Source organism: Heteronotia binoei, chromosome 19 (assembly GCF_032191835.1).
Source record: "Heteronotia binoei isolate CCM8104 ecotype False Entrance Well chromosome 19, APGP_CSIRO_Hbin_v1, whole genome shotgun sequence".
Lineage (NCBI taxonomy): Eukaryota > Metazoa > Chordata > Lepidosauria > Squamata > Gekkonidae > Heteronotia > Heteronotia binoei.
Window position 1 is genome coordinate 15,387,666 of NC_083241.1, and position 27,332 is coordinate 15,414,997.

Below are 27,332 nucleotides of genomic sequence, written 5' to 3' on the forward strand. Positions count from 1 at the left end.
ATGAGATTGCAGGATAAGATAAAGGGATCCCACGGAGAGATAAAATAAACACTCTTGGATAGATGTACGAGGGAGATAGGGTGGATATATAGGTAGTATTAAAGAGATGGATACTGCAAAGAAACCGAAAGGGATTCTGCAGACAGACGAATGCCATGGATAGATGCTCGAGTGAGAAGGGTCTTGCTAGACAGATGGATGCGCCGAGAAAATGGATCAGTTTACAGCTAACGCTGTGGCTAGCGCTACCGAGATGGATATGGCTGATAACTAAATCCTATAAATAAATACTGAAGACAGATCCTCAGTACCGCCTGCCATTTATGAATATTTGACATACACCGTCACACACATACACACACTCATTTCCAAGGAGCAGCGCTGGGCTTCATCCCAAATAAAAAGCAGCCAATAGGCCCATGTTTAATCGCACCGTTAAACATTTAAGAGATGTTAGGCGAAGCAAGGGGGGAAAAAACAGATATTTATCAGCGAGTTCTGAGCTCTTTGGGTCTGATGGATGCCTCATTGATGGCAGACTGAGGAATGACATGCATTACTTCTCCGGGAGGGGAAAGCTTGTCGCGAGGCACCCGTTGCTAAGTGCCGCTTGTTCTGCTAGGATGGTGTGCGAAGAGCCGTTCTCGTGGAAACTATGTGCCTTGGTTGTCCAAGTGCACTAACACCCCCCCCCCCCCAATCCCCTCAGCTCTTAAATCTAGATTTGTAGCCTGTGTCCTCTCCAAAGAGCCCAGCGGAGAGCTAGGAAAGGGCTCAGAAAAATGATAAGATGGTTCAATAAGAATTAGGGATATCAGAATAGCTGCCAAATAGGCTAACATTTTACTTTTTATTTGCAAGCAGGGAGCAGGTTTTTCAGCGGGCTGCTCATGAGCAGCTTGACCCTGTTTGTTGGGCTATTTGTCGTGCATTAAAGCAGCACACGACAGCCAATGGAAATCTTAGTTTGCCTCTGCCAATTAACCATGTGTTAACCAGGGCTTTTTCTGTAGCAGAAACTCCTTTGCATATTAGAAGAAGAAGATATTGGATTTATATCCCACCCTTCACTCTGAATCTCAGTGGCTCACAATCTGCCTTATTTTCCTCCCCCACAACAGACATCCTGTGAGGTGGGTGGGGCTGAGAGGGCTCTCACAGCAGCTGCCCTTTCAAGGACAACCTCACCCAGATCTATGGCTGACCCAAGGCCATCCCAGCAGCTGTAAGTGGAGGAGTGGGGAATCAAACCCAGTTCTCCCAGATAACAGTCCACTCGCTTAACCACTACACCAAACTGGCTCTCACAACCCTGATGTAGCCAATCCTCCAAGAGCTTGCAGGGCCTACTGTAAGCTCCAGGTGGACTGGCTACAATTATGTGGCCTAATACGCAAAGGAATTCCTGCTACAAAAAAAGCCCTATTAATAACCAATTGCATAAATAAACAACAGAGATTAATAGATCAGCAAGTGATTATAAATAGGGTTTTTAAAAGTCTCACTCTTTGGTCTCTGTTCCAGTGGAGATGCTTCCATGCATGTACATTTTTACACAGCCTTATGGGAGATGTAGTCCCCATGCGAGCCACTTAATTATCCAACCAAATCATCCATAATTGTAGGGGAGAACTGATTTAATCTACTGCACAGATGCAGAAGTGGCTTGCAGAGTTGGATTAGCATTCAAGCCACTGGGGAAATTCCCAATGGGCAGATGGCATGGGACCACCCAGCTCAAAAGGGAGGGGTAGGCCCAACTCCCCACTGCCATGAGCCAGAGCCACAGAAAGGGAGGCACTCAACTGGGACTCACTGTATCCCAATGCAGCAAAAGGACCCATCGCCAGCCTTATCAAAAGACTCAGGCCCTGCCTTGCTGCAGCAAGGAGCCAGTTTGGTGTAGTGGTTAAGTGTGCGGACTCTTATCTGAGAAAATAAATCCAATCACTCCTTCACTTGGAGCTGCTGGAATGGCCTTGGGTCAGCCATAGCTTTGGAAGAGGTTGTCCTTGAAAGGGCAGCTTCTGGGAGAGCTCTCTCAGCCCCACCCACCACACAGGGTATCTGTTGTGGGAGAGGAAGGTAAAGGAGATTGTGAGCCACTGTGAGACTCTGAGATTTGGAGTGGAGGGTGGGATACAAATCCAATATCATCATCACCTTCTTCTTCGCTTGGCCAGGTATATCCTGCTTGTGGCTGGCTTGGCATGCTCTCCCTCCCTCCCTTGGTGGGGTGAGGGTGGGCTGGAATCTTGGAGAGGGCAGGGTGAGGGTGGGGCCCTTTTCCAGGGCCATTTCCACCTCCCTAATCCACCTGCCAGTGGCTTGCAAGGCAGAAGTAAATGAAACCAACGCTCAGAAATATCAGCGGGACCTATCCAAGGTCACTTGGCCATTGGGCTTCTCCTGTTCAATCTACTTATGACCTACACAGCAGGAAATTTAGAAGATGAAAGGGAAGACACATTAACCTTGGCACATCACCTGTGGCAACCACTCTTTGCATAATTCAACCTTCAAAGGAGTCATGAACCCTTCAAGTCCCCTTTAGAGAGGCCTTATCTGAAACTGTCTTTTTTTAAAATAAATCACCCCATCCACAATAAATGATAACAGCCCAGCAGCACTGCACACCACCGTCCTCCTTAGCCCTCTCTCCAGCTTCCTCCCGGGTGCCCAGGTTCCAACAGTGCTGAAGAATAATATATTCTGCTGCTTCCAGCAACAAATTAAATAAGAAAGTAGCACTGGAGATTTCCATTTACTTCTGGTAATGACAGTTAGACTGATGGCAAAGAAACCTAGTTGGCCATCTTTGTACCTTGAAGAACGTCAAACATCTCTGGAGGGATATCTAAGCAGCACATGCTGACAAAGTGATTCAAATAACTTCAGGTTGAAACGAGAAAAGTTCTTTCCACTTCTTCAGTTGTATTCAGATTCTTCTTGAAAGGTATCGGATGCTTTTTCTACAAGGTTCTGACATATTCTAAGCATCTTGCCACTGTGGATGTTTTTCAGAGGAAGCTGAAAGCTGTCTTTCAAAGAGGCAAGCAAATCCACCACACGGCCAGCAAGATTCTGAGGCAGGCAATTGGATGGCCCCAGTTTTGAGAAACATCCCTGGTACCTGCTGTCCATCAAGATTATGCTTGGGACAGAGAAGGTAGAGAAAGACGTACTTTTCTCCCTTTCTCACAATACAAGAACTCGTGGACGCTCAGTGAAATTGCTGAGCAGTCGGGTTAGAAGGGATTAAAGGAAGTACATCTTCACTCAAAGGGTGATTAACACGTGGAGGTGGTGGCAGCTACAAGCATAGACAGCTTCAAGAGGGGACTGAATAAAACATATGGAGCAGAAGTCCTTCAGTGGCTATTAGCCACAGGGAAATGATGGAACTCTCTTTTGGGGGCAGTGATGCTCTGTATTCTCGGTACTTGGGAGGGGCAATAGTGGGAGGGTTTTTGGTGTCGTGGTCCCACTGGTGGACCTCCTGAAGGCACCTGTTCTTTTTTGGCCACTGTGTTGACACAGAGTGTTGGACTGAATGGGCTATTGGCCTGATCCAACATGGCTTCTTTAATGTTCTTATGCTATATTCCCTTATTGTTCTCATTAGGTGATTCCCTGTGCATAGTCACACTCTTCTGTGGTCAGTGGATTAGAAGGGTTAACTCCATTTAGGATCGCAAAGTCCAAGCTTTGGCTTCCTGAGTGTGGGAGAACATGTTCAGGTAGCCACATTCATATATTTATATATTTCACGGTATATATTTCGAGCATGTCCTCTTTATATCCACTTTTCCCCTAATAAAAGTCTCAAGCACTAGATTTCCTGATTGTCCTAAGGTGAAGTGTGAAATTAGATCACAACTGACTCTTGGCAACCTCCTGAATTCCACCTCATGGGGTTTTCTGGACAAGAGATGAGCAGAGGTGGTTTGCCATTGCCATTGCCTTCCTCTGCATAGCAGCCCTTGGGGCTCTTTTTTTGCAGCAGGAACTTTTTTGTATATTAGGCCACACATCCCTGATGTAGCCAATCCTCCTGGAGCTTACATTAGGCCCTGTACTAAGAGCCCTGTCAGCTCTTGGAGGATTGGCTACATCAGGGGCATGTGGCCTAATATGCAAAGGAGTTCCTGCTACAAAAAAAAGCCCTGGCAGCCCCCATATTCTTTGGTGATCTCCCATCCAACTACTGACTATGGTCAACCCTGCTGAGATCAAGCCTATCTGGACTAGTAGGATTGCCCCTCCCAAAGGAAAGGAAAGGTCTCCTGCGCAAGCACCAGTCGTTTCCAAGTCTGGGGTGAGGTTGCTTTTACAACGTTTTCACGGCAGACTTTTTACAGGGTGGTTTGCCATTGCCTTCCCAGTCTTTTACACTTTCCCCCCAGCAAGCTGCGTACTCATTTTACCGACCTCGGAAGGATGGAAGGCTGAGTCAACCTTGAGCCGGCTACTTGAAAACCTAGCTTCCACCGGGGATCGAACTCAGGTCGTGAGCAGAGCTTAGGACTGCCGTACTGCAGCTTTAACACTCTGCGCCACGGTGCTCTGCCCCTCCCAAAACAAACCAACAAAACCACCCAGTGACTTAGGTAGGATATCAGTCCTAAACAAATGTCCTAAAACCTGCCAGACTCAATTCTTCAAGTCAAATGTAGCTGAGCCATACTCCTTTTGTAGCAGAATGAAGAAGCTGCTTTATATCCAAACCACCTGGCTGAGAAACATCTATTCTACCTTTTTTTTAAAAAAGCTCCTGGGCAGAGAATTGTCTTTGTTGGCACATGTTCACTGACATAGATCCGGATGGGCAGCCGTGTTCGTCTGAAGCAGTAGAACAAAGTTTGAGTCCAGTGGCACCTTTAAGGCCAACAAAGTTTTATTCTGGGTATAAGCTTTTGTGTGCATCTGAAGAAGTTTATACCCAGAATAAAACGTTGTTGGTCTTGAAAGTGCCACTGGACTCAAACTGTGTTGTACCTTTTCACTGAGATCCTTCAATGGGAGATGCTGGGGTCTGAACCTGAGGCCTTCTCTAACTCTCCTGCTTGGTAAGACCAGTAAGTAGACCTTAATCAGATGCCTGTATAAAAGTTCACATGAACTCTTCTGAACACATGAAGCTACCTTATTCTGAACTAGCCTGTTGGCCTATCAGGATTAGTATTACCTGTTCACACTGGCAGCCTGAATCTAGAACTTTGTACATGCCAAGCAGATGTTTGGTGTAGTGGTTAAGTGTGGTTAAGTGTGCGGACTCTTATCTGGGAGAACCGGGTTTGATTCCCCACTCCTCCACTTCCACCTGCTAGCATGGCCTTGGGTCAGCCATAGCTCTGGCAGAGGTTGTCCTTGAAAGGGCAGCTGCTGTGAGAGCACTCTCCAGCAGCTGCCCACCTCACAGGGTGTCTGTTGTGGGGGAGGAAGGTAAAGGAGATTGTGAGCCGCTCTGAGACTCTTCGGAGTGGAGGGCGGGATATAAATCCAATATCTTCTTCTTCTTCTACTACTACTACTGAGCTTAGGGAAGGGGCTATAGCTCAATGAGAGAGCATCTGCTTGCACACAGAATGTTCCAAATTCAATATCTGGCCTCTCTGTAGGTAAAAAGATAAGGTGGTAGGTGATGGGAAAAACCTTGACCTGAGCCCCAGAGCCCCTGAACCCAAAGCGTGCTTGTGAATGGTTCCTCATCCTCTTGGAGAGGAGTGACAAATGGAGTGCCTCAAGGATGTGTCCTGGGACCTGTTTTGTTCAACATCTTTATAAATGATTTTGATGAAGGAATAGAGGGAATGCTTATTAAATTTGCAAATTAAATTGGGAGGGGCTGCAAATACAGTAGAAGACAGAAACAGGATACAGAATGACCTTGACAGGCTGGAAAACTGGGCTAAAATCAATAAAATGAATTTTAACAGAGATAAATGCATTTAGGTAGGAAAAATCCAATGCATGGTTATATGATGGGTGAGACTTGTCTTAGCAGTAGTATGTGTGAAAAGGATCAAGGGGTCTTAGTGGATCATACGCTGAACATGAGTCAACAGTGTGATGCGGTGGCTAAAAAGGCAAATGCAATTTTGGGCTGTATCAACAGAAGTATAGTATCCAGATCACGTGAAGTGATGGTATCGCTTTATTCTGCTCTGGTAAGACCTCACCTGGAGTATTGTGTTCAGTTTTGGGCACCACATTTTAAGGATATAGACAAGCTGGAATGGATTCAGAGGAGGGCAATGAAGATAGTAAGGGGTCTGGAGGCCAAGTCCTATGAAGGAGCTGGGGATGTTTAGCCTGGAGAGGAGGCGGCTGAGAGGTGATATGATCACCATCTTCAAGTACATCTAGAGGATGTACTTGAAGAAGAAGCTTGAGACCCTGGAGAGCCACTGCCAGTCTGAGAAGACAATACTGACTTTGATGGACCAAGGGTCTGATTCAGTATAAGGCAGCTTCATATGTTCATATGGTGTGGAATTGTTTTCTGTGGTCCCAGAAGGGAGGATCAGAACCAACAGGTTGAAATTAAATCAAAAGAGATTCCGGCTCAACCTTAGGAAGAACTTCCTGACCATTAGAGCAGTTCCTCAGTGGAACAGGCTTCCTCGGGAGGTGGTGGGCTCTCCTTCCTTGGAGATTTTTAAACAGAGGCTAGATGGCCATCTGGCAGCAATGAAGATCCTGTGGATTTAGGGGGAGGTGTTTGTGAGTTTCCTGCATTGTGCAGGGGGTTGGACTAGATGACCCTGGAGGTACCTTCCAATTCTGTGATTCTATGTCTGTCTGTCTTAGTGGACACTAATGATACTGATAATGATAACGGATCAAGGGTCTGATTCAGTATATGTAGCATCAGGGGTGAGGTCACACTTACATTAAATCCATCAGCAACCCATCTTTAAAGCGCCGTCATTTCGTATGTCAGATAATCCGCCGCATCCTGTTTCCCGATCAGACAGATGCTGCTCCGATGGCATGCCGTGTCGATCCCGTCCCCTGCTCGATCACACAGCGCCCTCCGGAACTTCTTTCAGATGGCGGCAATCCGCATTAGCGCAGGCGCAGTTGTGTTTGCGCTGGCTGGCCTAATTTAAAATGGTGCCAATCCAAAGTAGCGCAGGCGCGGTGCTGCGTTCTATGTTTCTTTCTGGCCGCATGCGCGTTTGTGTTTACCTGTTTGCGCAGGCGCACTGCTGCGTGCTGCAGAGGGTGTGTTTCTGCTGAACGCATGCGCGTTTGCAGTAGCGGGGTTTCCGGCTATTTAAAACTTTTTTTTTGTTTCCCCGGCAGCTCTATCGATATATCGATAAATCGTTGTGTCGAAATGGAATCTGATGGCCTTGTCACATTAGCGTGCGTGCCCACCCTTCTTTTGAATTATCCAATCAGGCGGAAAAACAAAAGGCAGGTCGAGAGGGCACAAACTATGCAGGGCAAGAGCGCATAACATCTCTGTTGCATGGTTGACAGGGCGCGTGGAGGAGTGAGCTCGCACACGTCTATCCAGGAACCGAAAAGCAGTTATCTGTATAAGCAGCCCCGTTCTCACATGTCTGCAGGCATTCTAACTCGGTAGACTGCTCGCTAACACGGACATTTCCCCATTTCAGCTACCCCTCCAGGCAGGGAGATGGCGACCAGCGACCTGACATGTCATGCGCCCCCTCGTTGCTGAGGATCGCGATGCACGCATCGCTTTTAAATGTGCCGATTCACACAGATGTGTTGCAGATGTGTTTCTCCGTTTGCACTACTTTTCGGAAAAGATCGCCTCACATACTGGAAATCTCGATACTCACATATCGAAATTTCGATATATCGCTATTACGCAATAAACTAAAATATTAAAAAAAAGGCCGGCCACGCACGCTAATAAGCAATTTTTTCGAGTTCCTTCCTTCGATGGCACAGTGATATGCATTTTGTTTGTGGCGGGAAGCTGGAAGCGGGAAGCGCTGTTGCGACTCAGCAACGATTGCCCGTTGAGATGCTCCAGAGCGCTCAGGAAGCGCTCAGGAAGCGTCTTGTTCCGGATTAAAAGCGGTAGCAAATTAATCCGCGAGCAAGGCGCATCAGCGTGGGATGGGCACGGGCTAAGCACGCTTGATAGATGCGGACGTGTGAACGTCCGGGTAAAATCCGACATGCTTGCGGGCTCAACTCATGCCCGTAGCGGGGTTTTTTGGACGTCTGACCGCACCCCAGGCCTTGGATTCAGCCGGAGCTCACAGGAGCACAGCTCCTGAACCTTTCTGAAGGTTCCACCTCCTCCTCCCCACCTTGTCCATTGAATAGTAGGTGCAGCTGCATAACAATCTCTGGATGAGCTCCACCACCTATTTTTCTACAAAATGACTCCTGTGTAGCATCATGTGTTAATGTGAGCAGCAGCCCTTCCCATTACATTGGAAAGAATTAGGAAGAATCATATGACTCATTTCTGGTGTGGCTGCCTAACCTTCATGCTGTTCCCTTCTTAGGGAAGACCAGGGTAGTGGGGTGAAGACTGGATTCCTGCTTTGGAGCCTTCTGGTAGTCATTTAAAGACCTACTGCAGTTTTAGTCCAACACAGTAGAGTCCATACACCAAATCCTGGGTTAGGCACTGTGGGAATGAGTGCTATGCGCCAACGTTTCACCTCTCCGCTTGCATGTGTGCACGGCTCGGCAAGTATATTACTCTTTCATCTGGACAGCTGTCTGATCTTAGTGGATTTTGCTACCTACTGTTTAGGAAAAGACGTATGAAGTTTCCAAACAAAGTTTCAGGCTTAAGGTAACGTCTCAAATATAGATTTCTGCCATCGCCTGGCAGTGTTTCTTGATAGGTTGCTTTGTGAGATAAGCCGATAACCCATCTTGCCCGAGAGATTTTTTTTCCCCTCCTTGATGACTGAACTGACTGTATCAGTGCACCATTAAATCTGACACCGAGTATCTGTGGAGTGACCATGCAGAGAAAGGAAAAAGACACTGCCATAAGCTGGGGTAGAGTCAGTTGCTTATCTGATCTCGTTTCAAAGAAATGGACGTTCTTGGTACCTCCTCCCTCAAAAGAAGCCCAAATCTAGCTCTTTTCCCATCTGCAAAGCAATGGAATTATGTGCCATGGGAGATATTAGATTAACTAGATAAAGACCCATGTGCTAACAGGGTGGAATGTATAGCCAGGGCTATTTCATAGAATCATAGCATTGGAAGGGGATCAGGGAGTGCTCCTACAGGCTGCGAGCACTCTGGTACAGGTCTGTCTGGGAGGGCCCAGAGCACCCCTCAGCCATGTCTTCTTCTTAGCAAGTACCTTGACCCTGACTGAAGAGAAGCAAGGACCCAGGCAGTATAACAACAATGACAGATTTATAATAAGTGCTCAGAACAAGTGGTTTTAATTATTACTGCAACAGTGAAAGGTAGAAACAGTAAAGGTGATGCAAAGAAAATAACTACACATTCCCTCCTGCTTCCAACTCACCCACCCCTCTTTGGATGAGGGAACTCTCCTGCTGCAGCCTCTCTCCAGCTCAGCCTTTTCCAGAGAGAACACACCTCCCTCTCAGGCTTGGCTTTTTATTTCCTTCCTTCCTGGTCTCCACCCCTCTGTTCTCCACTGGGCAAGTTTTCCTGCCAAAATTTCTGCCCAACCAATCAGAAGGGATCCTGGGAAATGTAGGCCTGGTTGCTACTCTAATGTGGGCTTCCCTGGAGCCTGTAGGCCACACTAAGCCATCTAGGCCAACCCCCTGCTCAATGTAGGATCAGTCTAGAGCATCTCTGGCAAGTGTTTGTCCAGTTGCTGCTTCAAGACTGCCAGTGAGGGGGAGCTCACCACCTCTCTGTGTAGGTGATTCCTCTGTTGAACAACTCCTACTGTAACATTTCCCCCACTAATATCCAAGCATGTGGGACTCTGATTCAGGTTGTGAATCACTTGCTCTTGTGGCGTTTCACCACCTGCAATGGCCCTAGGGATACTGTTTGTCTCATTTGAAGGCTGTGCTTATAGCCCATCAGTACATGTGCAACCCCTCCCAACCAGCACTGGCCCAAGGGCACGTGGCACTGCAGGCAGGCACCTCCCCGCCGCCGCCCTCCCCTGCAGTGCTGCAACACAGCGCCATGCTCTGTCATACCCCAAGGGCACACCCACCTGGCACCCGTGCCTCCCTTCCCTTCCTGTCGCCTTCCCTTCACGCAATTGCAGCACGCCACACCTGGTCCATACCAGCTGCAACCTGACGTGTATCTTATCATTCGAAGACCACACTGGAATCTTCTCCTCCAGTGTGTTCTTCGAAAGATAAGATGCATGCTGCGTCACGACCAGCAGGGCCCAGGCGTGGTGCGCTGTGATCGCGCGGTGAGAGGTGACAGGAAAAGAAGGAGGGGCCAGGTGGGCACCGCTCCTTGGTGGAGAGGCGATGGGAAGGGAAGGGAAAGGAGGGGTGGGCGCTGGCGGGTGGATGGGTGGAGGAAGCAGGCAAACTAGGCCATTGCCTGGGGCACTGGGGGGGAACCCAGTTCAGCGCTTCCACCCTCCTGGTGCCCTAGGCAACCACCTAGTTTGCCTAGTGGGCGAGCCGGCCCTGCTCCCAACAGACAAAGATAGTCTTTTTCTGGGTCAGAAAAATGGCGCAATGGCAAAGGCTGAAGTTTCTCCCCACTGTGTCATTTTCCCAATCTGAATTGGGGTCCCGCTTGCTTGAAAGACATGTTCTTTTGCACCTGATGGCGCTGGTCTGAGTTCAAGTCAGGTTGGGGAAACCAGTATACTTTACACATTAAAAACAGTTACTTATAGTTTGGTCTTGAGTATTCATTTTGTTAAAAATCCACGTTTCCAGCCCCTGTGGACAGTACATGGAGTAGTCCTTGCTGAAATCCTAGAAGCCAGAGGCGAGGCCGAAGATTTCAAGCCATTAGGAGAGAGTCTGCAATAGATTATATGGCTCTTCAATGCCTCTCCCCTTGAAAACCAAATGAAATGACCAGGGCTTTTTTTGACCAGGAACACACAGGAATGCAGTTGTGGCCTAATAGGCAAATGAGTTCCCGCTGAGCTTTTTCTACAAAAAAGCCTTGTGTGAAACAATGGTGATGCCAGGGGGTGTGGCCTTATATGCAAATGAGTCCCTGCTGGTTTTTTTTCTACTAAAAAAAAGCCCTGAGAGCAACTAATCCCCCCACCCTTTTCTTTGTAAACAAGCCAGTTTATCTCCTGTTTGGCTAGCATCTGCTGGCCCTGCATATTAGCTGTCTGAATAGCCCAGTTCAGCTCAAGCTCATCAGGGAGCCAAGCAGGTATGGCCACACTCAGTTCTTGAATGGGAGATTGCCAAGGAAATCCAGGGCTTCTATATAAATGATTGAACTGGCAAATCACCTGTGCTCACCCCGTGGTTGGCTCAAGGGCACAGTCTTCTTCTTCCTCCTCCTCCTCCTCTTCTTCTTTCTCTTCTTCTTGCTCTTCCTCTTCCTCCTCCTCCTTGCGGTTCTCAAAATAAAACTGACAAAAAGTGTCTCAAACAAGGCTTTCAAACAGACAGAAAAATCAGTTCATGGTCACATGCCGCAAATGGCTATGCCATTCTTTTTAGACCTCTTGGCTTGAAAAAGCTGTCAATTTCCCAGACTTTCTCCCCCCCCCCACCCCCAAACCCTTTAACGGCTTAAAATTTACTTAGAAACATTAAATTTAAATCTCTTTCTTTTCCCGTTGCAGTTATGCAGCTGGAGATGCAGAAGAAACTACCGGCCACGGTATATACAAACACATCTACATAACCGCGCACTCACACACAGCGCATGATGAATACATGAATAACCTACGGAGAATTACGGATTTGCAAAGTGATAAAATCAATTTTCTCTGTAAACTCCTGTTGCCAAGTTGCAGACTTAAGGCACATGTCCAAGTTCAGTTTGTGCCGTCCATATGTTTGATAAATTTCTTCTTCTCCCAGAAGAGCATTTACTTTAATATTGATTTGTGTTGTCCTCAGTAGTATTTGACACTGGGCTCAGAAAAATCACTCTAGCCCTCTTAAACATGACCAGGGCTGGCACCCTAGGCATGGCAAGGGAGGGAAAGCTCTCAGTGTCTCCGAGTGCACACGCCACCCCTGGTCAGCCTTCCCAGGCAAGGGCGAGCACAGTGGCGGTGCGGCATGCTCCAAGCCAGAATAGTATGCTGGGCAATGTTGGCATGTCCCTGCCTCTCATGGTGGCCACTTGGCACATACACATGGAGGTTCCACCAGAAGCACAGACCTGGGAAGGCTGGAAGGAGCAGGGCGGTGCGTGTGCTCAGAGCCTGCCCTCCCTTGCTGCAGAAGCCTTCTGTGGCAAGGGAAGGCAGGCTCCGAGTGTACCCACCACCATGTTACCACGCTGCCCCCGGTGCCCCTTCTCAGCCGCCCACCCACAGCCCTCCTGGCAGGCCACCAGGCTGGACAGGTGAAGGAGAATGGCGGACAGCGAGGCTGGACAGCGAGATGAAGGAGAATGGCGGAGAGGCAGGGGGTGGCAAGGGCGAGTGCAGTGGTGGGGGGGAAGGGGCACTGGGGGTGGTAGGGTGTACATGGGGAGAGGAAGGGGGTGCCCACCACTCACCCCTGTGGCCAGGTGGCACCCTAGGCTGCTGCCTACCTGCCTACTGCATAGTGCCAGCCCTGCCCTCTGCGCACCGTCCAAATGAGCAGAGAGTGAGAGCAGGCAATAGTACATAAGAACATAAGAGAAGCCATGCTGGATCAGGCCAATGGCCCATCCAGTCCAACATTCTGTGTCACACAGTGGCCAATATATGTGTGTGTATGTGTGTGTGTGTGTATGCACGCACACACATATACATACATACATACATACATATACACACAGAAACACACACACACACGCACATATATTATATACACACACACTGTGGCTAATAGCCACTGATGGACCTCTGCTCCATATTTTTATCCAATCCCCTCTTGAAGCTGGCTATGTTTGACCTGCCTCACATGATGGCCACTGGGCATCGCATGGAGGTTCACATACATGCTCCTTCCTTGTGATTATCAGCGTTTGGAAAGCAGGCTCCCTGGGAGGAAGAGGAATTTTATGTGTGGATGTTGCCTCTGTGTATTGGCGCCATGCTCATGAGACAGCAATCACACCAAAAGCGGGGCGGGGTGGGGAGAGACACAATAATAGAATATGGGGCAGAGTAGAACACTTGTGCAGTTCTGTTCCATGACAACTCAAAATGGGACAATGTGTTCAAAGGAGCATCTCTATTGGGTAGAAAGCTGTCCTACATAGAAAGGTTGGAACAAAAGAGTTTCAACCCAGATTTTTAATACATTTCACTCCTGGCTTTACAGAGTAGAACACTGACTTGCTGGTACTATTAATAGAGGTATAGCATTCGAAGTGTCTATTTTTACTGTGACTGCTCTGGATAAATTGAATCAGACATTTTTAGAGATCAATATGATAAACCGTTATAATGAGCAGGTCACTTTTATTGCATCTTTAAATGTTTTCCAGGGTTTATTTTCTGAATTTTGACACATCTTTGGCTTTTAAAAAAAAATTATTATGTTTATTAGAGGAGGGTTATGAGCGGTAATTTTTGACAATAGATTTGATTGGTTAATGTCAAGTACACTATGATGATCGATTTCACTTCTGTGGTAAGACTGGGGCCATTAAATCTAAGCGTGACAAAATTTCTAATATGAGAAGTCTCATCTGTCCCAGATAGATATAGAATTGTTTAATTGTCCATCGGCGGCATCGCGAGTATAAGGGATAACAATACCTGAGTACTTTAAAGGGCTGCTTGTAAAGACCACCAAGCTTATGTTTGTTAAAGGCTTTCAACCAGGGGCAGAAGTCTAGCAGGAGCTCCTTTGCATATTAGGCCACACACCCTGATGTAGCCAATCCTTGTAAAAAGAGCCTTGTAAGCTCTAGGAGGATTGACTACATCCGGGGTATGTGGCCTACTATGCAAAGGAGCTCCTGCTAGAATTCCACTCCTGCTTTCAACGTTCAGAAAATGATACATAAAATAAGTGAGATGAGTCTGAGCATCAGAAGTAAGCATAAGACCCCTGAATAACATGGCTGATCTGATCAGAACATTTTGGGTTCCCCTAAGATTCCTGAGCTGTTTGGTTTGGTCCACTGCTAGAGGCAAAATTCAGTGGCAGCCCATGCAAAAATTCCCAGCCTCGGCCTGCTTTCATGACTTTAACACCAGCATGATCTGCAAAAAATTATCCAGTGAAACTTTTTATGCTATGGAGATCAACAGAGGTGGATATACTTAAGGTCCAAGGGTCGTTTTGTAGAAAACTAGATGGTGGAGCTCATTAGCATAACTCATTAACATATGCTGCCACCACCACCCCAGCCTAAAGCAAGAAAGGAGAGCCCCAGGCAAGCGAGGCCTGCTTGCCTGGGGCTCTCCTGGGCCGCTGCCCCCAGTCAAAAGGCCAGCAAGCCACCCGCCGCCCAAAATCACATAAGAAGTGGAGAAAGGGTGACATGGGCTTCTCCAGGGGTTAATGAGGGCTGCTGGGGTCATGGCAAAGCCCCTGGTGGCTGGCTGGCTGCTCTCTCTCCTAATCCAGGGATTGTTATGCAGCTGCACTAGGCTTCCCAAACCTCCCGCTCTGGCGGGAGACTTCTGGGTTCGCAGCCTCATCTCCCGCTCTTCAAAACTCTGGAAGCGGGGGTGGGGGGTGGAGGGGGGGAAGAACATACCTTTAGGCTTCATGTTGTAGAGCTCCTGAGCCGTTTGCAAAATGTCTGCCCCTTTAAGGCTGGGCAGGAAGCAGAAAGGGCTTCTGAGAACGGCCCCTCCTTTTCTTTGCTTTCGTTTTCACAGGAAGTTGAGTTGTCCGGAGGAAGATCTGGTAAGTGTGTGTGTGTGTGAGAGGGAGGGGGCAGGGGATTCCCTAGTTTGGAGACCCCCCCCCTTTAGAAAGCGTGGCGGGGGGAGGGAAATGTCTACTGGGCACTCTATTATTCCCTGTGGAGAACGATTCCCATAGGGAATAATAGGAAATTGATCCGTGGGTATTGGGGGCTCTGGGGGGGCTATTTTTTGAGGTAGAGGCACCAAATTTTTAGTATAGCATCTAGTGCCTCTCCCCAAAATACCCCCCAAGTTTCAAAACGATTGGACCAGAGGGTCCAATTCTATGAGCCCCAAAATATGGTGCCCCTATCCTTAATTATTTCCTATGGAAGAAAGGCATTTTAAAAGGTGTGCTGTCTCTTTAAATGTGATGGCAAGAATTCCCTTGGAGTTCCATTATGCTTGTCACATCCTTGTTCTTGGCTCCACCCCCAATGTCTCCTGGCTCCACCCCCAAAGTCTCCTGGCTCCACCCCCAAAGTCCCCAGATTTTTCTTTAATTGGACTTGGCAACCCTAAGCTGCACCTGCTATTCAATGGACATGGTAGGTGGGGAGGAAGAGGGAGAACCATCAGAAAGGTTCAGGAGCTGTGCTCCTGTGAGCTCCTGCTGAATCTGAGGCCTGCTTAGGTCTCTGGGTCAAGCAGTTAAAAGACACAGAGGCCGTTTGGGGTGGAGGGTCGTTAAAGAAAGCAGAAGCTCTAGATTTCTGTGCACCCTAAATTTCAAGACCCCTGAAGACAATCAGCTGACATGGACGTCGATTGAACTTAGAGCCTTGCTTAAAAAAAAAACAAAAAAAACCCCATGCGCTTCCTTTCTCTTACCTTTGAGTGACTTTTTAAAACTAGGAGGCTAGAAGAATTGGACAACCATCAAGATCACTCTGGGATCAGCCCTACATGTAACTGTACATTTTCTGTCTCACAGGAAAGGGGTGGGGGGAACCCATCAAGATTTCTGTATCATCCTTGTGCTAGAACTGCATCTTTTAACATTCGCTTCTACAGCTTTAGGCCAAGCAGTCATTAATAAAACAAACAGACTTGAACAGATGCTGCTGCAGAATGGAAAGAGGAGCACCTCTGTGCCAGTCCCGGTAGCTTACTCGGATCCAATTAAATTTCAACCCGAGTGCATGAAAGCATGCTCCACAACATGGGCGGGAAAGAGTTATTTAGCTTACCAGTGCAGATATGCGCTCAGCCCTGATCACCGCTCTGTGTAGGTCATGCTATGGACTAGCATTGCAGCCTGATTAGTTTGAGAGGGGCTCATGGTAACCAGGGAAACATGTATGTGCTACCATTTCCCCTTTATCCCACTCTCCGTTACATCCTTTCTTCTCTGTGTTTATTTTATTTTTTTAAAAAAAATATTTTGTAGAGTTTTCATAGCAAAACAAACAACACAGCCGTATATCTGAGCTACATAATTATAAACAAGCAAATGCAATTGTTCTCTCTGTATCCTTAGCATTGTCTGCTTTCCACCACCACCACAGTGCAGACTGTCCCCCCCCCCCCTCTCTCTCGTACACTGTTTATTCTCACCCTTCCTCTAAGGACCTTGGAAGGATTATACACGGTTCTCCCTTTTATCTTCACAACAGCCCTGTCAGGTAGGTTTGGTTAAGTGATCAGACCGTGCTCTCTTACCAAGTTTCATAGGAGAGTGAAGATACGAACCTCAGATTCTAGACTCATGCTCTTCTTCAGTGCAAGCAGGGGCGTGCAGTTCAGTCTCCCGGTTACCCTCTCCCCCCTATTCCAACCCCAGGGCTCTCTCCTTCCTTTTTCTGTTTCCCCATTCCACATGCCAGTTTCTCAGTTCTTCTAGTTTTCTTATGCTGTACGTCTCTATCTCACCTCTTTTTCTTTCTGCACCTTGTAGAATATTCTCTTCTACCATATAACACATGCTCTCTCTCTCTCTCACACACACACACACGAACACACACACACTTGGTACTACCACATTGCTGTCCCCTGCCCCAGTTTCACTCACTTGTTTCTGCATCCTCATGGCACAAACCATTCTGTACCTCCTTATGTGACTCCCTCTTTGTTCTTTTCCAACCTCTTTGTAACTGAAGATGCCAAGGAATGTACCAATGACACCACTGGCAAATGATCTCCCGCCCCCCCCACCCCCCGCGGGAAAGCTGCCGCTTGCCCTCTGCACCATGGACAGAGTGGGGACAGTGATGGTCTGGGTGCCCCTCCTGGGTGGGCAGGCCCTGGCTGTGCTTTGGATGGGGTATAGGGCTGCCAAGCCCCTGGTCCGGGAGGGGATTCCCCTGCCCGGGAGGTTCCCAACCCACCGTCCCACATTATGAACATATGAAGCTGCCTTATACTGAATCAGACCCTCAGTCCATCGAAGTCAGTATTGTCTTCTCAGACTGGCAGCGGCTCTCCAGGGTCTCAAGCTGAGGTTTTTCACACCTATTTGCCTGGACCCTTTTTTGGAGATGCCAGGGATTGAACCTGGGATCTTCTGCTTCACAAGCAGATGTTCTACCACTGAGCCACCTTCCCTCACATTGGGCTGGTGGGGAGAAACTCCCCCTACATTACCGGCATGATGATGTCACCCAGAAGTGACATCGTGCAGTGGCCACTCTAGGTGTTTCCAGGAAAACTCTATGGTTTCTCGGCCGCTCTAGCCATTTGGGAGGGAGGATTCTATGGTACAATAGGTACCATAGTTTTTTCCCTCCCAAATGGCTAGAGCATCCAGGAAAACCATAGAGTTTTCCTGAAAATGCTTCGAGTGGCCACACACAGTGTCGCCGGTGTGATGATGTCACTTCCGGGTGACATCATTGCATTGTGCGTGCGCTTTGCACACACACGAATGTCCCCCACTCTGGAACACAGGGGACTTGGCAACCCTAATGGGGTATCTCATGCATGGCTCATTAGAACCGCTGGCCAGGGCATTACAGGGCTTGGCTGTCCAAGTCTAGATTCCAGGCCTGTCAGCCACCATCTGACAGGAGCATCAGCTGGCCCATATTACCTTCTTTTAAAGTTTCTCGCTCCTGTAGATCCAAAGAGGCAGAAAAGTACAGGTCGTGGTCTGCCCAGTTGTTGAGTGAGAAGCAAGCCCATTCCTGCCTTGCGTTGTTTGAACCAATAAAAGAAGTCCGAGCTTGGACTGATGTGGTTGCTCTGCAGGTAGCTTTGCTTTTGGGTAAGAAGAAAGCAGATGCAAAGCTTGGCACAAGCCCATCGTTAAATATGTATATATATATATATATTTAAAAGGACACTGCCATTTGTCTGTCTCCAGCTTTCTCTAGCAGTTGCCAGAAGCAGTCCCAAAGCAATGCCATAAACCAATGATTCGCACCAAGGGTGGAATTCTAGAAGGAGCTCCTTTGCATATTAGGCCACACAGCCCTGATGAAGCCAGTCCTCCAAAAGTTTACAAAAAAGAGCCTTGTAAGCTCTTGAAGGATTGGCTACATCAGGGGTGTGTGGCCTAATATGCAAAGGAGCTCCTGCTAAAATTCCATCTCCGATTTGCAGCAAGCTGATCAATGTTAGATTCTGGCTACTATGGTATCTCAAGAAGGTTTGCAGCATGCTGAAGACAGTTCAGAAAGAGGCAATCAAAGTAATCAACAGCTGGTGCAACTGTGCTATGAGGAACTGTTGGCACATCTGGGGCTTTTCCGAAAAGGCTACTAGAGAGGGAACATGACAGAGGCTTATCAAATCATGTGTGGACCTTCTAAGGCGATGACAACTCCTTTGGGCCTCTGGGCTTCAGCCTCTCTCGTCTTCCTCTCCCAGCCCACCTGCCTGGCATGTTTCCCTCCCTATTTTACATGATAAAGTTCCAGTGACCTCTGTCAGGCATCCATTTTTAATCTGGCTAAATCAATTACAAACACTACAGCCGGCAATTACCTTGGGAACTCCTGAAAAACTAATTAGTACAAGTCCTAATGATGAATTACACCTTTCCTTTGACTTTTATGGAGAAAGGGGGAAAAGCTGAGAGAGAGAGACTTGACACTGGGTAATCATCGCAAACAAAATCTGGAGACGGCACTTAATTGCCATTGTATTAAAAGCTGCATCATGGTGGGTGGGAAACTAGGACAACTGCCACTGCTTTGCACTGAAGTGGGGGTATATAAACAGTCCATAGCCTGCCCTCCTAGACTGATGGGATGTCATGGAATGCTGATGAACATTAGAATCATAGAGTTGGAAGGGAACTCCTGGGTCATCTAGTCCAACCCCCTGCACAAGGCAGGAATAGGGTTGCCAAGTCCAATTTAAGAAATATCTGGGGACTTTGGGGGTGGAGCCAGGAGACATTTGGGTGGAGCCAGGAGACATTAGGGGTGGAGCCAAAATCAAGGCTGTAACAAGCATAATTGACTGCAAAGGGAGTTCTGGCCATCACATTTAAAGGGACGGCACACCTTTTCAATTCCTTCCTTCCATAGCAAATAATGGAGGATATGGGCACCTTCTTTTGGGGCTCATAGAATTGGACCCCCTGGTCCAATCTTTTTGAAACTTGGGGGGTATTTTGGGGAGAGGCACTAGATGCTGTACTGAAAATTTGGCGCCTCTACCTCAAAAAACAGCCCCGACCCGAGCCCCAGATACCCACGGATCAATTCTCCATTATTTTCTATGGGAATAAATCTCCCTAGGGAATAATAGAGTTCCCAGCAGACATTTCTCTCCCCTCCCCCTGCTTTCTGATGACCCTGAAGCGGGGGGAGGGCCTCCAAACCGGGGGATCCCCTGCCCCCACCTGGGGATTTGCAGCCCTAGGCAGGAAACTCACCAATTCCTTCCCCTAAATTCACAGGATCTTCATTGCTGTCAGATGGTCATCTAGCCTCTGTTTAAAAACTTCCAAGAAAGGAGACCCCACCACCTCCCAAGGAAGCCTGTTCCACTGAAGAACCACTCTAATGGTCAGGAAATTCCCCCTAATGTTGAGCCGGAAATGTTGAGCCATTGATTTGTAAATGTTCTCTGGCCAGACAGCAAGCTTTGCTAAAAAAGGTAAAGGTAGTCCGCTGTGCAAGCACCAGTCATTTCCGACTCTGGGGTGACATCACATCACAATGTTTTCAGGCCAGACTTTTTTAACGGGGTGGTTTGCCATTGCCTTCCCCAGTCATCTGCACAGCAATTTCAACTACCTGAACCCATGGACATTCTATGGAGATGACAACTCCACTAAAAGTCCAACAATTGCAACAGTTAACCCACAAGGTGCATCATGCTGGGGGTGGCACAATCCAATTCACAGCTCAATCCTAAGCAGGTCTTCAGAATCATAGTGAACCCCAGGGCTTCCTCCCAGAAACATGTCTTTGGATTGCACTGTTAGTGTCTGAAGGGGTCAGGTTAATAGTTCTGGTTTCGCCAGGCACCAGAAAGATCATGTCCAGAGAACGTTCCTCAAGAAGGAGTTTGGCTAGAACCATAAAGAGGTCTTTAGCTCTAGTAGGCCTCCGCCTCACTTCCTAGGAGACAGTAACCTGAGAAGGGCCTGCTGCTATTGCAGATCATTGCCTTGAAAGTGAAGGCTGAGCTGTTGTTCATCATTTGGGTTCTACTGTTCATATTTTCCTATGCAAAACCAAGGGCTGGGCTATATGGCTTGCTCTTTATATGGATTTTAAAGCTCAAGAAAGGCTGCTGTGCATCTGGTAGTCCATGTCATATAGTGGCAAGGGTGTTGGACCAACTTTGAAGATCTGAGTTCAAATTCATATCAAACCATGCCCCGTGATGATCTTACTCACAGAGCTGTTAGGTGAAGGAGGGGAGAATCACATCCATCATCCAGCTCCCGAACCTTTCTGACAGTTCCACCTCCTTCTTCCTGCCTTGTCCGTTGAATAGTAAGTGCAGCTGCATAACAATCTCTGGATGAACTCCGCCACCTTTTTTTCCTACAAAACGACCCCTGCATCCAAGTACCGTACTTACCAGGGTGGACCTTGCTTAACTTCTGAGATCTGTTGAGATTGTGCTAATCTGGGCCATCCAAGTCAAAGCATTGGTTATCTGTCTCCCATCCAAGAGAGCAGACCAGAATATTACAAATCATCCACCTTGCAAAAGCACAGAACCCAAGGCCATTCTGAACTGTGGTTGCACATTGGACAGCATCAGCTCAGTGGAGGTTTTCAAGCAGAGACTAGATGGCCATCAGAAGAAGAAGACGATGACATTGGATTTATATTTCCCCCTCCACTCAGGGTCTCAGAGCAGCTCACAATCTCCTTTATCTTCCTCCCCCACAACAGACACCCTGTGAGGTGGGTGGGGCTGGAGAGGGCTCTCACAGCAGCTGCCCTTTCAAGGACAACCTCTGCCAGAGCTATGGCTGACCCAAGGCCATTCCAGCAGGTGCACGTGGAGGAGTGGGGAATCAAACCCGGTTCTTCCAGATAAGAGTCCGCACACTTGACCACCACACCAAACTGGCTGTCTGACAGCAGTGCTGAATCAGGCAGATCATGAGCAAGAGGGCAGAAAGGGTTGCATCAGTGCTTAGTTCTCCTGGCCCTTTCTTACATGCCCAGGGAATGCTATTCACCACTTTGGGGTCAGGCAGCAATATTTCTCCAGACCAGTTTTGCCAGGGATCCTGGAGAGTTTTTTTGGGGGGGTGGGTGGGGTGGGGGTGTTCTGCCATCTTCTGGGTGTGGAGCAGGTGTCACTGGTGTGTGTGTGTGTAGGAGGTATTTGTGAGTTTCCTGCTTGTGCATGGGATTGGACAAGGTGTCACCGGAGGCCCCTTCCAACTCTATGATTTTATGACCCACGATAAGTATAGGACGACCTGCTTGTTTGGAGCTGTTATCTGAAAGAGCAACTACGCAATTCTGACTCGAGAGCAGAGAATTGTGGATATTCGTGGCATCCCTACCCAAACGAGAAGGGCAGTTAACTTCAAAAGCTTGGCACAAACCCAGAATGAAATGTTTATACTTGGATTTAACAGAAAAGAGGGAACGACTTAAAAAAGAAAAAGAATTGACATGAGCATAAATAAGAGCCCCACCGGGTCTGTCTTTCCATTGTTTTGGTTATGTCAGCAGGAATTTAGAATTCTTCAACACAAAACCAGCCTTTCAAGAACAAACACAAACAAACAAACACAAACGCACACACATGCAAAGTAGGACTAATTAAGATCAAGTCATCTCTCAATAAAGATGCAAATTAAAAATCAAAACAAAGGGATTCTATTTATCACATCATAAAGTTGCAAATTGCTGCTGAGGCTCTCCAAGACCGCAGCCGTTGGGGGCTTGGGGGCTGCAAATGAGCGCAGCCCAATCAACTTTTGCAGCGCTACTCCTGCTGAAGGCACCCACGGACTCACAAACAGGCGAGCCTGGAGAAGAGGCGGCTGAGAGGTGATACAATCGCCATCTTCAAGGACTTGAAGGACTAGATGACCCTGGAGGTCCCTTCCAACTCTATGATTCTATGATTCCAGGTACCAGAAACATGAATTAATAAAAGAGTGCAGGCGAGCTCCGGCTGAAGTTTGGAGACTTGATTCTGGAGTGGGCAGCACACGTTGACATCTCCACGGAGGAAATGCAGTGCTCAATCATTTGTTCTCGACCACCTGGTTTATTGTTAAGGAGATGAGTTTATTTATACTCCTTTTGTCTATTGGGCTAATGAATCATAGACCCATAGAATCACAGAGTTGGAAGGGACCTCCAGGGACATCTAGTCCAACCCCCTGCACAATGAAGGAAATTCACAAACACCTTCCCCTAAATTCACAGGATCTTCATTGCTGTCAGATGGCCATCTGGCCTCTGCTTAAAAACCTTCAAGGAAGGAGAGCCCACCACCTCCTGAGGAAGCCTGTTCCACTGAGGATCCGCTCTAATGGTCAGGAAGTTCTTCCTAATGTTGAGATGGAAACTCTTTTGATTTAATTTCAATCCGTTGGTTCTGGTCTGACCTTCTGGGGCCACAGAAAACAATTCTGCATCATTCTCTATATGACAGCCCTTCAAGTTCTTGAAGATGGTGATCATATCTCTCTCAGCCAGCTCCTCTCCAGGCTAAACATACCCAGCTTCTTCAACCTTTCCTCATAGGACTTGGACTCCAGATTCCTCACCATCTTCATCACCCTCCTCTGGACCCATTCCAGCTTGTCTATATCCTTCTTAAAATGTGGTGCCCAAATGTGGACAAAATACTCCAGGTGAGGTCTTACCAGAGCAGAATAAAGTGATACCATCACTTCACGTGATCTGGACACTATACTTCTGTTAATATAGCCCAAAATTGCATTTGCCTTTTTAGCCACCGCATCACACTGTTGACTCATGTTCAGCGTATGGTCCACTAAGACCCCTTTTTGCACATAGTACTGCTAAGACAAGTCTCCCCCATCCTATAACTGTACGTTGGATTTTCCCAACCTAAATGCAGAACTTTACATTTATCCCTGTTAAAATTCATTGTATTGGTTTTAGCCCAGTTTTCCAGCCTGTCAAGATCATCCTGTATCCTGTTTCTGTGATTTATAATAACTGTTTATAAAATGATTTCTAATAACGATTCCCTGCCCAAGTAGTGTTGCCAGGTCTTACCTGACTGCTGGCAGGGGAAGCCTCCTGCACACACTTTGCATGTGTGGTGTGATGACATCACCTGGAAGTGATGTCATTGCACTGGGCAGTCACATGTGGGATGCTGTAGCACAGGGGTGTCAAACTCATTTGTTTGGAGTGCCGGATCTGACACAAATGGGACTTTGTGGAGCCAGGTTGTGTGCGTCATAAATGTAATAAGAACATAAGAGAAGCCATATTGGATCAGGCCAATGGCCCATCCAGTCCAACACTTTGTCACACAGTGGCCAAAAAGCAGGTGCCATCAGAAGGTCCACCAGTGGGGCCGGAACTCCAAATGCCCTCCCACTCTTGCCCCCCAGGCACCAAGAATACAAAACTTCACTTGCCCCAGACAGGGAGTTCCATGTATACCTCATGGCTAATAGGCATTGATGGACCTCTGCTCCATATGTTTAACCAGTCCCCTCTTGGCTATTGTTTTGTACTGACTAACTAACTGTTATATTTGTTTTCAATGATTGTTGTGTAAATTATTTTTATTAGTAAATTGTCACCTGCTTAATCTCAGAAGACGGGTTCACCTGAAGACTCATCATTGCACAACAATACTGCTGACTGTACACCCCTTTTCTCCTTCCTCCAGCCAGGGTGAAACATACAGCTGCAGGGTCTATACAGTATCCTTTGCAGACTCTCATTTCCCTCAGCAGCTCCTGTTCCTGTCATTTTGGTTCAGTCCTCTGGGGGAGGTATTTGTGAAGTTCCTGCCTCGTGCAGGGGGTTGGACTAGATGACCCTGGAGGTCCCTTCCAACTCTAGGATTCTCTGGTTCTATATCTTCCTCTTTTATGTCTCTCTGGCAGGAGCGGCAGCAGCAGTGTGGAGACAGACGACGAGCTTCCTGTTGGGGACGAAGTGGATTATAACACCGACAGCTGCTCCGACCAGGAAGGAGACTTCTTAGAGCTGGACGATGCCATCCGAGAATATCCCTTCCGGCTGGGCGGAGGGAGCGCAGAGGTGGAGGCCGGCAAAGGGCAGGTGTGCGGCCTCAAGCCTTGTGATGGACTTTGTATCTCCAGCCGGTAGAGTGTCCTCCGTGCTCCCTGTCAGCATCCCTTGGGGGTCTTCGATGGAATGGAAAGCAGTCCGAAGCTTTGAATTCCCCAGCACTGAGCAGACAGGTCATTTGTAGGCTGGTAGCAGCTCTGGTATCAGGTGTGCTGCCCCGCCTGTGGTTTCAACATAGACTTTTTTACGGTATTCATGTTAATAGAAGGGAAAGAGTGTGTGAGTTTTCTTACTTCTCCCTCCCCTTCAGTGTTATCTAAAAGGAAAGAATCCCTGAGTTTCACTGAGTTGGGGGAGGGACAGTGGCTCAGTGGTAGAGCATCTGCTTGGTAAGCAGAAGGTCCCAGGTTCGATCCCCAGCATCTCCAACTAAAAAGGGTTCAGGCAAATAGGTGTGAAAAACCTCAGCTTGAGACCCTGGAGAGCTGCTGCCAGTCTGAGTAGACAATACTGACTTTGATGAACCGAGGGTCTGATTCAGTAGAAGGCAGCTTCATATGTTCATATGTTCATATACATCTCTCTTTCTCTCTCAGTATTTATTCTTCCCAAATGCATATAGTCAGAGCTTTTTTTCTAGGGGAAATGTGGCAGAACAGAGTTCTAAAACCTCTTTGTGGAATCAGAATTCTAAAAAAAAAAGAGGTTTAAAAGTTCATGAGGGCCACCCTTCATTTCCCACTTGAGAGTTCTGGTACCTGTTTTTCTAGAAAGAAAAAGAAGATATTGGATTTATATCCCGCCCTCCACTCCGAAGAGTCTCAGAGCGGCTCACAATCTCCTTTCCCTTCCTCCCCAACAGACACCCTTGTGAGGTAGATGAAGATATTGGATTTATGACCCACCCTTCACTCCGAAGAGTCTCAAAGCAGCTCACAATCTCCTTTCCCTTCCTCCCCCACAACAGACACCCTGTGAGGTGGGGGGCTGGAGAGGGCACTCCCAGAAGCTGCCCTTTCAAGGACAACCTCTGCCAGAGCTATGGCTGACCCAAGGCCATGCTAGCAGGTGCAAGTGGAGGAGTGGGGAATCGAACCCGGTTCTCCCAGATAAGAGTCTGCACGCTTAACCACTACACCAAACAGGCTCTCTCCTACACCAAACTGGCTCTCTAGAAAAAGAAAAGCCCTGCATATAGTATTTAGATATTTGGAAATAGTTAACACCAGGGCTTTTTTATAGCAGGAACTTCTTTTCATATTAGGCCACACATCCCGGATGTAGCCAATACCCCAAGAGCTTCCAGTAGGCCCTGTACTAAGAGCCCTGTAAGTTCCTGGAGGATTGGCTACACTGGGGTGTGTGGCCTAATATGCAAAGGAGTTCCAGCTACAACAAAAGCCATGGTAAAGACTGATATGCCAAGACTGCAACAAAATGGAGCAAAGAGGTGGGATATTCCAGCAAAGTGCCCCATATTAAATTGCTGGGGGGGGGGATTTCCTCCTCCCCTGTTTTATTTTACTGGGCGCTGCCCCAGCCAATTCAGTGTTCTGGTCACCAAGGAGGTAGCCTACTTACCAAGCAATCTTATGCAGCATTACTCCGGTCTAATTGTATTCATTTCAATGAAGTAATTCTGCATAGGACTAGACTGCAAGGGTCATGCAAGCTTTGGTCCAGCTGGGGGTGGGGTTGAAGTGGAGATAAAGCAAAGAACCAAAGAGACTCTGATATGAGGTGATATGATCACCATCCAAGTACTTGAAGGGCTGCCATATAGAGAATGGTGCAGAATTGTTTTCTGTGGCCCCAGAAGGTAGAACCAACAGGTTGAAATTAAATCAGAAGAGTTTCCAGCTCAACATTAGGAAGAACTTGCCGACAGTTAGAGCAGTTCCTCAGTGGAACAGGCTTCCTTGGGAGGTGGTGGGCTCTCCTTCCTTGGAGGTTTTTAAACAGAGGCTAGATGGCCATCTGACAGCAATGCGGATCCTGTGAATTTAGGGGGAGGTGTTTGTGAATTTCCTGCATTGTGCAGGGGCTTGGACCAGATCACCCAGGAGGTCCCTTCCAACTCTATGATTCTGTGTTTCTGGGAATTTGGGCCTGATCACAGAAACATAAGGTGCGGTCAGATGGGCAGGTTGCCATGGCAGTATCTTGACTATCAATAAGCTGCTTAAGTTTGGGGCGGTTTCTATCCATCAGACAACACCTGGCATCATAGTGCTGTGGGCCCACAATTGGTTGTCAGCACTGCTAACGTGTTGCGACCACAGACCTGAGGCTGGATTTTTTTTTTCTTTCTTCCCCTAATCCCCACGATGCATGAGCAGAGCCAAATAAGTGCACTTGTGCTCCTGGCCAGCTCTATGAGGGCTCCGAAGTGCACATCAGAGTGGGGTGGAGTGGGGGGGGGGCGGTAAAAAGGACATATCAGAAATGAAGTGGAATATGTTTCCATGGCCCACCCAGGTGATCAGACATCAGGAAACCCACCATAGAATCTCTTCACCAGGGTAGCCACCGGAATTTGCCCATGGCTATTTAATCCACATGGGAGTCATTTCAGCATAAGGTAGGGATGAGTAGGGAGCCTTGTGGTGCAGAGTGGTAAAGCTGAAGTACTGCAGGCCGAGCTCTCTGCTCACGACTTGAGTTCGACACCAGCGGAAGCTGGGTTCAGGTAGCCGGCTCAGGGTTGACTCAGCCTTCCATCCTTCCGAGGTTGGTAAAATGAGTCCCCAGCTTGCTGGGGGAAAGTGTAGATGACTGGG

The 27,332-nt window shown here is 47.8% G+C and overlaps 1 protein-coding gene and 1 non-coding gene across 2 annotated transcripts in view; one reads left to right on the plus strand and one right to left on the minus strand.

Annotated features, from left to right (window-relative positions):
- The window catches only part of AGBL1 (AGBL carboxypeptidase 1), a 686,235-nt gene extending 661,577 nt beyond the window's left edge, over nt 1–24,658 (plus strand). Inside the window, exon 23 of the mRNA XM_060260374.1 lies at nt 24,405–24,658. Coding sequence (XP_060116357.1) covers nt 24,405–24,630 — 226 coding nt within the window. The 3' untranslated portion in view covers nt 24,631–24,658. The remainder of the gene's footprint in view (nt 1–24,404) is intronic.
- Nucleotides 17,402–17,473, minus strand: TRNAH-GUG (transfer RNA histidin (anticodon GUG)). The gene has a single exon. It is a non-coding gene; the product is annotated as a tRNA-His (tRNA).
- Nucleotides 24,659–27,332: the final 2,674 nt, after the last annotated feature.